The 15,206-nt window shown below is 41.3% G+C and overlaps 1 protein-coding gene across 1 annotated transcript in view; it reads left to right on the top strand.

Moving 5' to 3' along the window:
- Positions 1–9,332, top strand: part of LOC6732517 — a 48,434-nt gene extending 39,102 nt beyond the window's left edge. The window contains exons 2-4 of the mRNA XM_016178202.3: positions 3,558–4,574; positions 4,695–5,053; positions 8,986–9,332. Of these exons, the coding sequence (XP_016025172.1) occupies positions 3,589–4,574; positions 4,695–5,053; positions 8,986–9,011 (1,371 nt within the window). The 5' untranslated portion in view covers positions 3,558–3,588 and the 3' untranslated portion in view covers positions 9,012–9,332. The remainder of the gene's footprint in view (positions 1–3,557; positions 4,575–4,694; positions 5,054–8,985) is intronic.
- Positions 9,333–15,206: the final 5,874 nt, after the last annotated feature.

The following is a 15,206-nucleotide window of genomic DNA, read 5'->3' as shown; positions in this document are numbered from 1 at the left end:
TTGCACTTGCCGCAACCCGTTCCCACCCACTCCCAAAAAAAGGGACCACACCTTACAGCCCCATGCCTTCCGATTTTCCATCGTCAATTTCTCCGGGCGTTATGTTGCCGTGGCAAAAAGAAAACAAGAAAACAGCAACACGTGCCCCTTTTAATTAAAATAAATAAATAGGCGCAAACGCATAAATAAACAGAACATTGAGCCATAGGATAACTACAATGCCAAATAGAGATGATGGTTCTCGGTTACTCTGTCAAAAATATTCTTGTGGGCCCGGTACGAGTATTCAATTTCATGCATTTACTTGGAAGAGCGGGTTGTGCCCCGGGACAAAAAGAGTTTCGGGAAGGGGCGAGTTCTACCCCCCCATTTATATAAGAACTCACGATATGGGGGCGCCTTGAGCTATGTTATGGCTTTTTCTGCTCTGTATTCTTTGTGAAACGTGCGCATTTGAATTTGAGGCGAATTATTATTTAGTCGCGGCGAGACGCAAAACGTTTCTCGGAATAAAACATTTCCAACAACTTAATTTTTGTATACCGCAATTTGCATGTGGAATAAATCAAATGTAAAACGCATAAAAGAGTCAGGAACACCCCCAAAAATAGCACAGACATGAGTTATGAGCTGTGGGTTAAGGTGGAGTTGCAGGAGCAGGAACAGTAGCCTTTGTCTGGCCAGGATTATGACCATTTATTTGCCTGTCCGTCCTGCAAAATGGTAAATACTCTTGTGTTGGGGCGAAAGTTTTGGCCTAAGGCGATTTTCCTCGGTACAAGAAATCAAAATCAATGAAGATTTCGCCGCACAATGGAGCGGTATTAACAAAAAGAGTGTCCTGCACCCGTTTGGTTTCCACTTTCTGAGACTTTTGTGGGCCCCGAGTCCTTGGCTTCCTGAACTCTGCTGGTGCCGTGCCCTTTCATGGATTATGCATCGCTTAGCTGGCGTAAAACTTTTCAACCAAGCCAAATTATTTATTACTAATTGAAGGAGCACAGCACTCGCAAGTCAAAGAATGACTTTTCCTTCGATTTTAATTCGATTACTTTTCGGAAAACATTTTGCACCGAGTTCAATTTGTCAGAGTTAATTAAACCGAGTTAAGAACTTTATTGAGCATTTCCTGCTGGCAACAAATGAAAACCAATCAAATTTAATGCGAACTTACCAAGATGGCAAAGTGCGGTAAATGGAGAACAGAAAATATATCTGGTCCGGCCATTGGGCAAGACATAATAATAACTTATGTTATGGCAGCGCCAGAAGATCTGCAAACGATATGTGTATGATCCATGCTCACCGACATTCATTCAATACTCTACTTAAGTTAGGGATCATAGGTATTCAAAAAAATAGAAATAAAATAATACATATATTGTTATTACATAAAATAATACTGGGAAACTATATATATTATCAAGCTATAAACTTTTAAATTCTCTAAATTATACCGGACTTATTTTCTTTTAGTTGCAAACATCATTTTATATATATCTTAAATCCAAGTTAGAGGTTAATAACCTTGCTTTTTTCATTTCACTACATATCCTGCCTTTGCTTACATATCATTTTAATTTATTCATACACTTCAGGGTATTCATTCTTCATTTTGCTGGCCGTCCTTACTGCTTAATACTTTTCATATAAATGCACAAGTTTTTGATTGATTCAATCAAAACGAAGCAAAACGCAAACTGCGATCAAGAAGTGGTCTTGAGCTAAAAGCCAACGCAAAGTTGGAGGCATCAGGTTTTCTGCATGCCTGTCACGTAATTTATTGATTTAGCTCTTGGGAATACGAGAGACTGTTCGTGGATCGTGAAAAATGAAATGTTTGCCACTGCCAGCAGCAGAAGCAGCAGCTTCAAAATAACACTGATATTAAATTCTGAGCTTAAATATTATATAAAATGCAGCTCTGTATGGATAGTGGATATTAAATACAACTATTTTTAAAAGACTTTTTTATAAATATGCCTTTCGTCATGTTGTTAAATGTTAAATAGAAAAAAATATTTTGTACAGTTACAAATTTAGTTAAAACTGTTCCTATTTCTTGTTAAATTATTTATATTTTTGTATTATTTTGTTATTATGTTAATGTAAATGATTCATGAGCGCGTAATTTTTCTGGGTGCACATGGGCAGACTGCGCAAACTGGCATGATGGCTGACCGAACTGGACTGGGGCTGATTGGTTGTCGATCGATTTGGCTGCCGGCCAGACAAATTCAAATGCATTGGCCCCGATCTGTAAATGCAACTGCTGCAGGAGGAGGGCCGAACTCAGGGGGGATCAGGTGCGGGGATCAAAGGCACTTACGCATGTACGCCTCAAACGATACACAAAACTTGATCATCGGCGGCCACAGCGATCATCGATCAACAGACAGACAGACATCCCATACCATCCCATTTCAACTCATACCATACCATACCATACCGTCCTGGGTCTCGAGAGATAATGGCCGGCTTGCCATTTTGCATTTTTGCATTTGTAATGAAACTGAAAACCAGAATGAATCGTAATTTGTTCGAAATCGAGCAGAAGCAGCCAGTCCAAGTCCCAGTTTCGCGCACAAGAAATAAGATCAACAGCGGATCCGCACTGAAATTGCACTGCAGGATGTTCAAAGTGGTTTGGGATAAGATTGTGGCTGAGGATGAGGATGGCGATGAGGTGGGAAGAGCTCGATATGAATAATCTGGCATGGGAGGTACAGTGGGTTGGCTATTCCACAAAGCAAACTAAACAATAAGTAACTTAGATTTGCAACCAACTTTTTTAATTTACACCAGTCTTTTCTGCAACTTATAATATTGATTTATTAGAATTTTATTGCTAGTCGAAAATTCCACGATAAATGATTTAAAAATGTTTTCAGTTTTCTACTATTCCAAGCCCCCTGTGCAGTATTAAACGTTTCTCAGATCGCTTCCATTCGCTTCTTCATCTGTGGCCTGCAATTCGTATGTAAAATCGCGCATATTCAACTGTTATCAGACCCACTCTTTTGGATTCACGCGGCTGCCTTTACGTACAGATCATCTCGCACTCCCCAAAAACCCCCGTAGTCCTCGCCAACTTCAAAAAAATAACTCCACCGAAGGCAACGCAAATGGCAATTTAAGTCATTTTGTTTGCCGTTTTTTGCGTTCGATTTTTTTTTTTTGATTTTTGTTGCAAGGCGAATTCAAAATGGTTTAATATTATGCACAAATCGGGCGAGTTGCGTAGTAAATTATGGGCCATTAAGCGAACAGGTAGAGCGGCAGAGATACGGCAGGGGGTTTACCTGACCGGCCCCGGGTAATCAAATTTGTGTAAAATGGCAGCCGGCCTTTTGGTGTAAAATGGGGGGCGGCGTCTTCGGCTAGAAGGAAAATCTCAGCAGCGGCATCAGCACTTCCAGGGAAATGCGTGCTACCTGCAGGAAATCCAGACGCAAAGAGAAAGATGCATATAGTAGTAAAGTATCTTACATGCTGCCTCGGGTGCAGCTGTTGGATCGTAAAAACTAATTTTAAAATCCTCTGCTCCTGCCTTACAGCGATCAGTCTGCTCGGAGTCCCAGCCTCAGGATGTGGTGGCTACTTCTTTCGCTGTCCCTAATTGCGCCGTCGTGGCAGGAGAATGCCACAGTGATCAATCCAAGTTATGTGACCAAAGCGGGTTGTGAGGCCTTGGTCAAGGAACCAAATCTCTGCGAGTGCCAGGAGCAGGAGATCAAGTGCGAGAACCTTCAATTGCACAGTGACAATCTGCAGTTATACGGCATAAGCTGTAGCATATTCGATGCCAGGGGATTCGGTTATATACCACCTCTTAAGGTGGGCAATATCGGTTCACTGATCGTCCAAAACTGTGCCATACCAAATGCAGAAAGCATCAAATACTTGCTCAGTAAGCTGGGTGTTAGCAACTACACCGAACTAGAGATCTTCAACTATTTCGATCCCAAGAAAACCGATCGAGGAGAGGTCCTGCAGCAACACTACACGGATCACGAGAGTCTGAAGAAAATATCCATCATTGGATTCAAGTCAACACTGCCTGAAAATTTTTTGGAAAACCTGCCGGCACTACAACAACTCTCCTTAAAGGGAAGCAGTGATTTGCCCGGTAACATATTGCATCCTTTGAAAAATCTAACCCATTTGGAAATTGTGGTCAAGAATTTGGGCAAGGTGTCGGGTTCAATATTTGCAAAGCAATCGAAGCTAAAGCATCTGATGATCGACTGCGATGCCAAGAACAGTAGTGTCGAAATGTCCGCTTTTGGACCCCAGGAACTCTGGCACATGACCGAGCTTCAGTCGATCGAGCTCTTCAATTGCGGTGATAATGTGCCAACCGAGTTGTTCTGGATGTCGGAGCAATTGGCATACATAGGAATAAGGAGCAACATCAGCTATTTGAGCAAGGACTTCCTCAAGGTGCAGAAGAAACTGCTCACTTTGAGATTGGAGAGGAACAATATTGCCAGGCTGCCCGATCAGCTTTTCAGGAATACTCCCTTGATTTTAGAGATTCACTTGGCGTTCAATAATTTGGATCGCATTCAGAGGTGAGTTCTTATTACAGTTCATGTAACACTCTTGAAAACTAAATTATAAACAAAAACACAAATCAGTATGATTTTTTGGTAACCATTAAATAAAATGACATTCTGAACCCTTTTTTGCAGCGGCCTTTTTGACAAGTTAAAGAACCTACAGGTGCTGAACCTGGAGCACAATCCAATAACCACCATTGCCCTGAATGCCTTTACTCCCATACCAACTGCCCATATATACGTGGGCAAACTCTTTAAGGCGGCGAAAAATAATGCCGACTGGGCTCGATCCACAAATGCAACAATCTGCGAGGAGGAGTACATCTACGGGGTGTGCATCTACTGCAAACGAGATGAGTATCTGGACCACTTTGCCGACTCGGAGAACTGCAACAAGCCAAATCCGAAGGCCAAGGATGTGCTGGCCAAGAAGGCCTACGAGAATCAGCTGAAGGCGATGCCAACGCACTCCTGGAAAAAGGCCAAGGAATGTGAGTAAAGCGTAGATACAACTTTCATCCCACTCCAGTGATTTTTCGCCAATAATTTATATTAAATTTGACATGCGACTTCCCTTCCGAGTCAGACATTGCCAAATTGAAAACAAAATAAAAAGCAGATAGCGCATGAAATACAAACAATATTAATATTTGTAGCCCGCTTTCAACGCCGCCAATGATAGGGAATGAAAGTTGAAGGTTGGTGCGAAGTCGACAGAACGTTTTTATATATAAATCATGAAGAAAAACAATTTATCTTTTGATTTGTAGCCAAGGGGTGGGTTGCTACGAAAATGAAAGAAAACTTTTTCAGGGCGCAACATGTCAAATGTAATAAGGCCTAATGTTGTCTTCCCTTTGCTTTTCGAGGGCTGGAATGGATTGTAAGTGAAAGTCAGATGAGGAATATCAAGTGAATTATGGGGGTTGCGAGGGGAAAGCGAAAAACATTTCAGATTGCTATCATTTATGTTCAAAAAAAATCCAGTAACTGACAGAAGCAACAGGGATATAAGAAACTCACGAGGAATGTTTCAGTGTTATGCAAATAATATCTGTCATTTCTCGTTGTTGATCTAACATGTTACTTTGTATAGGGGAGCGGGGGTCCCACAGAGCCAACAACTCATAAATGTCAAGGATATCACATGTTGAACTCTGTGGGTCGCCAGCGATGAGAGTTGATTGAACAGCAATCAAATGTAAATTTCTGTAAGTGGAGAAAGGAGTTCTTGGGGTGGCGTAAAGACCTCTAAGCGTTCTAAATGGGTGCTTAAAATAATTCAATTCTAAGTGCGCCCTTCCATGTACAAGAAAGCACTTAAGTACATGCAGATTAGATAAATGTACGAAATAATAATGTACCATTTGGTAACGAACATGTATTACAACTATGCAATTTTTTCTTTTGTAAATGTTTTAGTTCGTCGTTTAAGTACTATGCACAACCCTTTATCAGTTGTCACCCAGTTTAAAAACCTAATGGGTGGCATTTTAGAATCCGCTTCTCCTACTACTTCTTTTTTCTTATTTTTCCGATGCGCTTTAATGCAGCCCATAACTCATGGCCTCACTTACTCAGTCAGTCGTCGACTGGCTTCTAATCTCAATTTGCTGTTTGAGTTGCCACTAATAAAACGCACGACGAACTGACACCACTGGAATCGAACCACTGACCACTTTGGACGCCACCGAACGAACACCACAATCAACATCGGCGATCCACATGCATTTGTGCTGCCGTCGATACACGGATTGGATTTGGGTCTGCTTATGGTTGTCCCTTTGCAGGCTTTCTGTGTTTCCGATAGACATAATTTGTCGGGCATGAGGTGACACTGACATACAAAGAGTCCGAAATCGAGGACGATTGACGTTTTTAGAGATGGGATTTTTCAAGATAATAGCTTTGTGAACAGAGAATATAACAGCTGCTAAATTTATTTATAGGTTAACCGATTAATAGAGTAATTATTGAATTTAACATTTTTATCCATAAATGGCAAAAAAGACGAAGATGGTGTAGTGGTTCCCCCGAAAAGGTTTGAAATCCACCACGCAATCGTACTACTCCAATCTTTAGAGTACTCCGCTCTAGAGAAGACACACGACCCAAAAACATAGCTCACAAGCAGTGGCGCCACAAAGGGGGTACTTTTGGGCTATTAATGCCATAGAAGATATGAAAAGGTATAGAAATGTGTTTGGGCGCCCCTGTGTTTAGGATACCAAACCCCTAGAATTAACCAAAAGCTCCACCTCTGCCCACAACTGACCAGCGACAACAACTGGCCATCCACTTGGCCCCAGATTGCGACTGGCTCTCCACAAATGCAGCTTTTGTACTACTCGTATCTGGCGGATACATTTCAAAGCAATGCCAACTGGACTGCGTTTATCGCCTGGTAGCCCGGCAAAAGCCGAGACTCAGACTCCAAGAGACCAAGCGGCCAGAAAACAAACAGGGAAAAAAGAGTGAGGGCCCCATGCGAAATTTATGGGCATCAACGTTCAGTTTGAAGCGGGATCCCGAAAAACCTGGACTGCGAACTCCGGACTCCAATGCCGTGCAGGCGACTAGCTCCAGTGGCTGGGTTGGCATTTGTAATGCCTAAATGCTTTGGCGAATTGATTTTTGGTGTAAACGATGTGCAATTTTAATGGATTGTGCTGCCAGATAAGCCAAAAGGAGGAGCAGTGCCTCGGAAGCGGCGAGCAGGGAATACTCCACATATAAATACACAGAGTGAGAGACCCCAACTCTGGGACCATCTCCGATGCCAGTCGTGGCTTGTCGTGTGTCGTTTAATTGAATTTGTTTTGATTAGTTGCTCGATGTGTGTGCGGGCATTTTGCAAATGCAGCTTAAAGTGTTCGCCGCTGGAGTTTTAAACTCACCGGACAAGGGCATCTCAAGCGGAAAGGGAGCAGGATAAAAACCTTTGGGCCTTCAAGGCATCCAGCTAAATTGACATTGTTCATAGTCATAACATGACGGAAAAATGTCAATTTAAATATTTGCAAATATTTTAACAAGGCATGTGCGCCCCAGCAGCGCTAATTTCACATGTGCGAAATAAAAATTGTGCACATTTTTTGCGCCAAAAAAAAAAATAAGAGAACCCAAAAAAAGGTGCAACAACTTTTTAATTAATTAAGGGAATGATAACGAAAGCGCCGGGGGTGCAAAGAAAATATTATGCAAAAATTGTGAGCCAAGAGAATGCGAAAAATTTCTGGTTTGAAAAAGGTTAACACGACAGTAGGGTTAAAAATGTTTTGCAGGCAACGAGCGATGTTAAACAAGTTTTTACTCATTTTTAAGTCTTGCTTAAAAACATCACTTTTTAACATGTACCAACAATTAAATATCAGAATATCGATGTGGTAAGGAGAAGAGTCTTAAAAGTCCTTAAATATTTACCAAAACCAAAATTGGCTTTGGAAAAAATCCCTTTCTTGTCCCAGCATTCAAAAATGAGTTGAGTTTTCGTTTTTCATTTTAAAGGGGCCCCAACCTAGGGGCAAATAAAATTCCAAACTCTACTCACAAGTCAATTAGACAGTGAGAAACCAAACACAGAATGCCATAAAGCCCCCAAGGGGGTAAATTCGCAATCTCCATTTGAATGACAGGCGGCAGTGCAGTTAACTTGTTGATTTTGCCACAAAAAGGGGGTAAATTTCGTAGAGGAAAGGTTAAGTCTCAACCGGAAATCTGGTCAGAATTTCAATTGTTTATGCGTAAAAGTCAATTTGTGATGCGAAATTCGAGTCGTAGGCAATTGTGTTTCTGGGATCCCTCTGCATGCGTTTCAATTAGAATAAGATTGACAGCTAAGCCCGGGGAGTGAAACTGGGATCCAAACTGGCGATTGGGGTATCCTTGTATCCTGCACTTGCACTTGCACTTGCACTGACCGATAAGGTTATGCACTTGGCTTGTGGTTTTACCGAGCCTAATTGAATTTAATTGATTCGGTTTAGGACTTTTGGGGGAGTCTGTGTGCACCCGCTCACATTTGGGGTGGCTTTCAATCGGGAATTATTGTGGCGGAGTGGGGAATGCATTTTAAAGTTGGTCCACTTTGGCCGGCTAAATGTTGTAAATGTTGCATGACTTCCAGAGGCCCGCAGTTGGTAGCAGTGAAAAATTGCAGCTGTCAGCGTTGGCCAGAAAAATGATTTGTTGATTTTGTTTCTGGGTTTGAGGAGCTCGTGGGGTTGCATAAATCATAAAACGCTTTACATATTCCATACATATTGTATGGCAGGCCATACTTGCCGCACGTATGCAATTAAACTTAATATAAATGTCTGGCAATTATTGTGTCTGCGATGCATGAACTGCAGCGACTTTGGCTTATAATTGACTCAACAAGCTTACCAAAAACGTATCTAAATTAATAATCTTGCACTTGCAGATCCCGAGGAGGAAGAGCAGCCCTAAGCTCCGAACGCTTCGTTGGGATTTTACGCATCAGTACTAACTAGTATATGGATTTCTGAATAGCTTATTTCTGAGACTATAATGAGATTAAAATAGGCTGAAGCTAGGGGAAGCGGAAAGGACGTTGTTGTTTCCCGAATAGAAGTATCTTTTGAAATATAACACGATTTTCATTTTTAGTTCAAAAGTTTTCTCATAGTTTCTGAAAAACGAATCTTTAAAGACTATAATTTTATGTTTGCTGATTGTAAGATGTTAAAATCGAAACGCTGGAACTATTACTGTATCAATAAACCTATGAAATAAAAATCTTGAAACATACGAACTTATTTATGACTATTTCAGTGTAACTATAACCCCCCAACATCTGGGTATTTCTCTCTGAAATTATGGCTATTAGCCCCGGAGAAAAGCAAGCGACACACAATAGCATTCCATTTGCCATCGGACGATGACAGGAGTATGGAACTAATATTTGCCAAAAATGCCAAAACAAAACGACTGGCATAAAAATCACAATAAAACAAAACAGTGTAGGAACAACAGGATCCTGCAACCCGAAGGCGACTATTGTACACATGTAGCTTTCCCCTTGCCAATGGTTGGATGTAAACGAGCGGGCGGGGGAAATGGTTAGTCGAGAGTCCTGAAAGCTTTCTCCAGTATCGCGCCTTTTGTGTGCGATGTGTGTTTACATGGTGATTTTTTGTTCGCACGCGATATCCTTTCTGCCGCCGCCCAGGATGTTTACCACCCCCCTGAATGCCACCCCAAGTCCTCCGGATTCTATTTCCCTCAGTGTTTGCTCCTTTCGGGCTGTCTGTCATATATGCGAACTATGAAATGGCTGGCAAACATTCAACTATTGTTTGCATTAGTTGGTCTTTTCAGCTTTTCGGTTTGCCCAAATGCCCCGCATAATTGTTGCCGCTGCTTTGTCCATCAAACAATGGGAAAACACCGAGCGACACGGGCAACAATAGCAACATTTGTCCTGAGTTATTTATTTGGAAATACAGCCAAGTTGCCAAAACACTGCAGTTAATTATGGGGATAATAAAATTACAACACGCAGAACATCAACCAAATACAAATTATCTTTAATGTTTAGATTGAATATTAAGTAATATTATTCATTAAATATTAAAACATTGTGTTCAACTTGTAATACAAATATTAATAAAACTTTATATAAAATAAATTCATATTTATGTAACTTTAAGTACACCTTTCCTCCCATTTTCACAATTGAAAATAAGTTTTTTATGAAATTTTTATTCTCTGAATTCTGAGTGCAGCTGTAGGCCAGTGGAATATTGCAATTGCAGGAGGTGTCCTCGTTCTTTGTCGGTGTCATGTCTTCATTGCTGGATGCAAACAGCAACGGCAAACAACGAAACAACCAAACAGAAACAACGGCAGCTGTAAATTTATGCACGCACATGCAGCTGGCTGCATTTTTTGCGATTCCCCACTGTTGCATGTTGCCGCCTTTTTGGGGCGTTTTTCCGCAATGTTGCGAATGTTGCAGGCGCAGGTGCAACTGCAGCACGTGGCATGTGCAACAATGATGTCAAACAAAATATGCAGTTGCAGATCCAGAGTGGACGGCAAATGTGGGTGGGTGGGGTATCCAAACAGACATATTTCTGCCTAGATTGGGTTGTCACCACGTGTTGTCGCCGCGCTGGAAAAACTTCAAGTGCTCTGGAATCCAATGGCTATGTTTGGCCAGGAAAATTGTGGCTTAGACAGAAAATTAAATATTTGTTCAGCTTCGAGAAAAAGGTTTAAGTTTTAAGCCCAAGAATGTTTAATTTTTGAAGCTTTATTCTAGCTTAATCTAGTTACTAATTGTATGGGCAAAGAAGTAACATATTAGTTAAATTTTAAAGTTGCCAGTTAGTTTCTTGCAATGAGAAACTCCTTTCACAACCCCTTACCTTCACGCCAATTTTGGGTAATAACTCCCCCAAGTCAAATATTTCCGCATTACCTCGATCGTCTAATATTGACTTCGCCGCAAACCCAAACCGCCGAGTCACTTAGCCGGCTTTAACAAATAGCCCAAAGGACAAATGGGCCAGGCGTAGAACAACGACAAAAACACATGAATAATGCAGGCTGTTTACTGGCGACCACGCCCACTCGCCGCCAATCGACGAACGCCTAAGCACCAAAATTAGCGCAAATAACAATTAAAAATGCTTGAATGCATTTAATTATTTTGTTGATTGTTTGTGCAAATATGTATGGTCAAATCAGAAAAACTAATCGAAAATGCAATGGGAAAATACATTTTGCGCAAATTAATTAAAATTATCGAGGCGAACGGACAAATCAACATACACAAAATAAAAACACAGTGAAATAACAAATGGTCGAGCCAAAGCAACTAATTAATGAGTTGATTAATAAACAATTAGACGGCGGCGCAGGGGAAATAGTTACCAAATCGATGCCAATTTATGAGCTGGTAATTGACGCCCACACACACGAAAAATCGGGCCCATAACTCAGCACTTTGGCCAAGTGGCGACTGTTGTAAATCAAGTGGGCCCGAGCCATTGAGCCAACTTGTTTGCCTCTTTTTTTATTTTCGCTTTTTTTGGCATGCAAACTTGGCCCAGCTGGAGTGGAAAAAAGTCTGGATGGATGGAAGGGGGGAAAACAGGCAGTATGCCTCTGCCCACTTCTCAGATCCCTCGACTAGATACCCGAAAATTTTTTAGTTAGCCTCCTTCAACGGCTGGGCGCATAGTGCTAGGCACAAAAGTGGGTGGAGCAGCTGGGATCCCGGTGGCAGCCACTGCACTTGGCTTCTGCAGTTGCAAATTTCTTACTCCAGCTCACTGTGCGCCTGTGTAGCCCGGCCACGCCCAGCCTTTTTCATATTCTTATTTTTTTGTTTTTTATTTTTACTTGGCCCGAGGTTCTTTTTGGGGCTCACACACACAGCAACTGGCAAACTGATTGTTCAGATAAGTGGGCCCACGACTTGACTATGCCTCTGGTTCGGCATTACAATACCCGTATTGGTTCAGTCCCAAGCGCAAATATGTTAATTGCAGCAGCGCCAAACAGAAGCCCCAAACGGTTGGGGCGGTTGGGGGCTTTCTTAGTTTCAGGGAGGTGTATCTGATTGTCAGAGTTCAAATAGCAATTGAAATAAACGTCTCAAGAGCGTTAATTGCTTCATTAACGCGCAAATTACCATACAAATGAAGGCATTAAATGGATAAGTAAAGTTTGCATGGTATTTTTTCAAAAACTTGTAGTGCAAATAGTGTCCTATTTATTTGTTTTTTAGCTGATGTTTCCGGATTCCAAAGGTCGCCCAAGGAATTTCAAACATGGCAGCAAATTGAAATTAATTTAAAGACACGGGAAAGCGTTAATTGAACAACATTAGGGCCAACATTTGATTGCTTAATTTACATGAAAATTAACTAAACCAGACACTGGGTGAGAAGGCGAAATCTCGGAGCAGTCGGAATGCCCAAGGAACATGCCAAACTAGAGTCGAAAATAATGGGTCAGGAACCCAGGGAGCAGGAGCCATCCCTTCGCTGGCTTCGAGGACAGTGCGGAGTTCATAAAGACGCAGACTATTAAGACGGTTTAATTCTTGATTTTACACCCTCGTCGTGGGTATAAATACATATATATATACATTTTTTGGGTCCAAGGAGTCCGAGAATTCGGTCGTGGCTCATGACCCACGAGGACTGTCAATTTCTGGGCTCTACGCCCCTCGTTTTATTTTTAATTTCGTCTGAGCGAGTCTTTTTTATGCCGTCGAGGCTCATTAGATTTGCAAAGTGTTTGGCCTTTCTCCGCTGTCGATGGTGGTCGTTAATGTTATTATGTTGTTGGTCTCGGGACCCCAAGGTTACTGGCCAAATGCAATTGGATTAATAAATGCCATTAGGCATTGCAAGTGTTTTATTTTTATTCCGTTTTTTTTGGGATGGATAATTTGTATTTATGCTGTCATTTTATGCCACATTTAAGTCGAGTTATGGGCAAGGACAAAAAGTAAGCATTATAAATTATAAGGGAAAAAAGGTTCCCAACGGGAATAAAATCAATAAGTTGCTTTATAACAACATAAGTATCTTAAAGAAAATTAAGATTTAAGAATTAAGAATAGTTAAAAACTAATATTGTTAAGAAGTTCGTTCAGATGTACTCTGCAGAATTATTAGAAAAATTCATATTGCCCTTTAATTTTACGCCACATTTCTTACGCATTAAATCGGACTAACAAAAAAAAGGAAGTTATGGTGCTGGAGGATATGGGAAAGGAAATGGAAATGAGACAAATGTCAACAATCGCTGGGTTATTTTGACAGTTCATGGGGTGACTTTGTGGGTGTGTCCCCGACACTTGGCAAACAAATTTTCCGGCAGCAATTAGACCAGCGCGTTTTTTATTTTAATATAAATGAAGTGAAATTAAAAGGCAACTGTTGACAAAGGCCAGAGAGTCACATGTGGTCACGGGCAAAGTGACGCCGCCATCGAGTTTGACGCTCATCATCGTCATCAAAGCAGACGCACGTGTCTGGGCGGTCAACTTAGTCCAGCGGCAAATGCTTTTGACACCTTTCGCCCGAACGGGTGTGAAAAAGGCCCGAATAAAAGGTCACAAAGCTGGACAATTGCAGAGGTCGCTGTGGTCGGGGTCACTCGGACCCCAATAACCTTTGCCGGACAGCAGAAACGCCCCGAGTTCACAATAATCAAAAATTCCTGGTCACTTGCTAATGAAGGATTTCAACGGGAGCTCAGTGAACTTGAAATTTGAGGAACTCTGGAGTAGCGCATATCGATAACCTTCAGACTGACACAATTTGGGATATAAGTTTGACAGGTGATTTGGTCAAGAAACTGAGGTCAAAGTTTAGCCAATAAAATGGCTTACACTACATATATTCCCAAGAACTTATTTTCATAAGAGCAACCCTTTTGCATTTCGTTTTCTTCTCTAGTCTAAGCTAATTATTTGTTAATCAACACTTACTACACACACTTAATGTATTTTAACACACATCAGACAATAACCAAATTTAGGCATTTCCCCAGGGATTACGTCTTCTGAAAATCCCAGTCGACAGAAATTCCGCCGACGCCCAAGTAAATTGAATTCTTTTTCGGCAAACGAAACTAAACGAATTAAACGTGTTCGGCTAGAGACCTCTTCATACACATATATACACACGTATATAGGCAACGACCACGCCCACAGGAGGTGGAAAAAATAATTAAATGATAAACTAATCTACACCCAAGCCTTTAATAATCAGGCGCCAAAGAGGAGGAAACGAGAGGCCAGCAACTGATAGAGTTAGAGAGATATAGAGTCTGTGTTTTTTGGGGAAGAAGTGGGGCCAAAATTGGGCGGAAAAATGGCATGGAATATATATGTACATACGTACATATAGCCGAACGGGTGTCCTTGCTGGGTTCGCCGCCTGGGCAAATAATTATTATTTTTCGAAACTATAAATCTGCTTACAAAATATTTTCGTGCATTTTTCTCCAAGCCACCCACAGCGAAGGGGGTTAAATGGTGGGTCTGCAAGGGGTTAAGCGAGGAGGAACACCAGACTGCGCCAGCTTCGGCAATGATATACAGTTTTCAATTAAAAATTATAGTCTAATGAAATTTTCCAGCATCGCCGGCAGCAGAGTATTCTGGGCTTTTTATTTTATTTTTTTGGTTACAGAGAAGGGGAAGCGGAGAAAAGTTAATTGCCAGTTTCTATGAGCAGAGCAACCTTTAAAAGGTTTTGCCAAAAAAGGGTTTCCCAATCACCTTTAGTTTGTGTGAAGTTTCTGCCTTGCTACTCCCAATTATTTTCATGTCTTGCAGTGGCTCAAACATTTTGTCAACTTGTTGGGACTCTTTTGATTTATGCTATTTACTTTTTATCAACCTGCCGTCTGCACTGGCTCAAAAATAATTACAAAGCTGGGTACCGCTCCCCTTGGCCCAACTCCTTCTTCACTGCATTTTTCGATCAAATTTCTTAGTTCACAAAAACTACTGGCCACATACACACACACGTGCAAACCGGCCACAAAATATTTTGGTATGAAAAATGTCCAAATTGCTAACCGAAAAATGTCCTTTTAAGCTGGGGATACGGCAAGGACCATATCTGCTTTATAGTTTGCTTTTTGTTTGCT

The sequence above is a fragment of the Drosophila simulans genome, chromosome 2L (genome assembly GCF_016746395.2).
Source record: "Drosophila simulans strain w501 chromosome 2L, Prin_Dsim_3.1, whole genome shotgun sequence".
In the NCBI taxonomy this organism is placed as follows: domain Eukaryota; kingdom Metazoa; phylum Arthropoda; class Insecta; order Diptera; family Drosophilidae; genus Drosophila; species Drosophila simulans.
The sequence above is the reverse complement of the archived record's forward strand: the minus strand, read 5'-3'. Positions and strand labels throughout refer to the sequence as shown.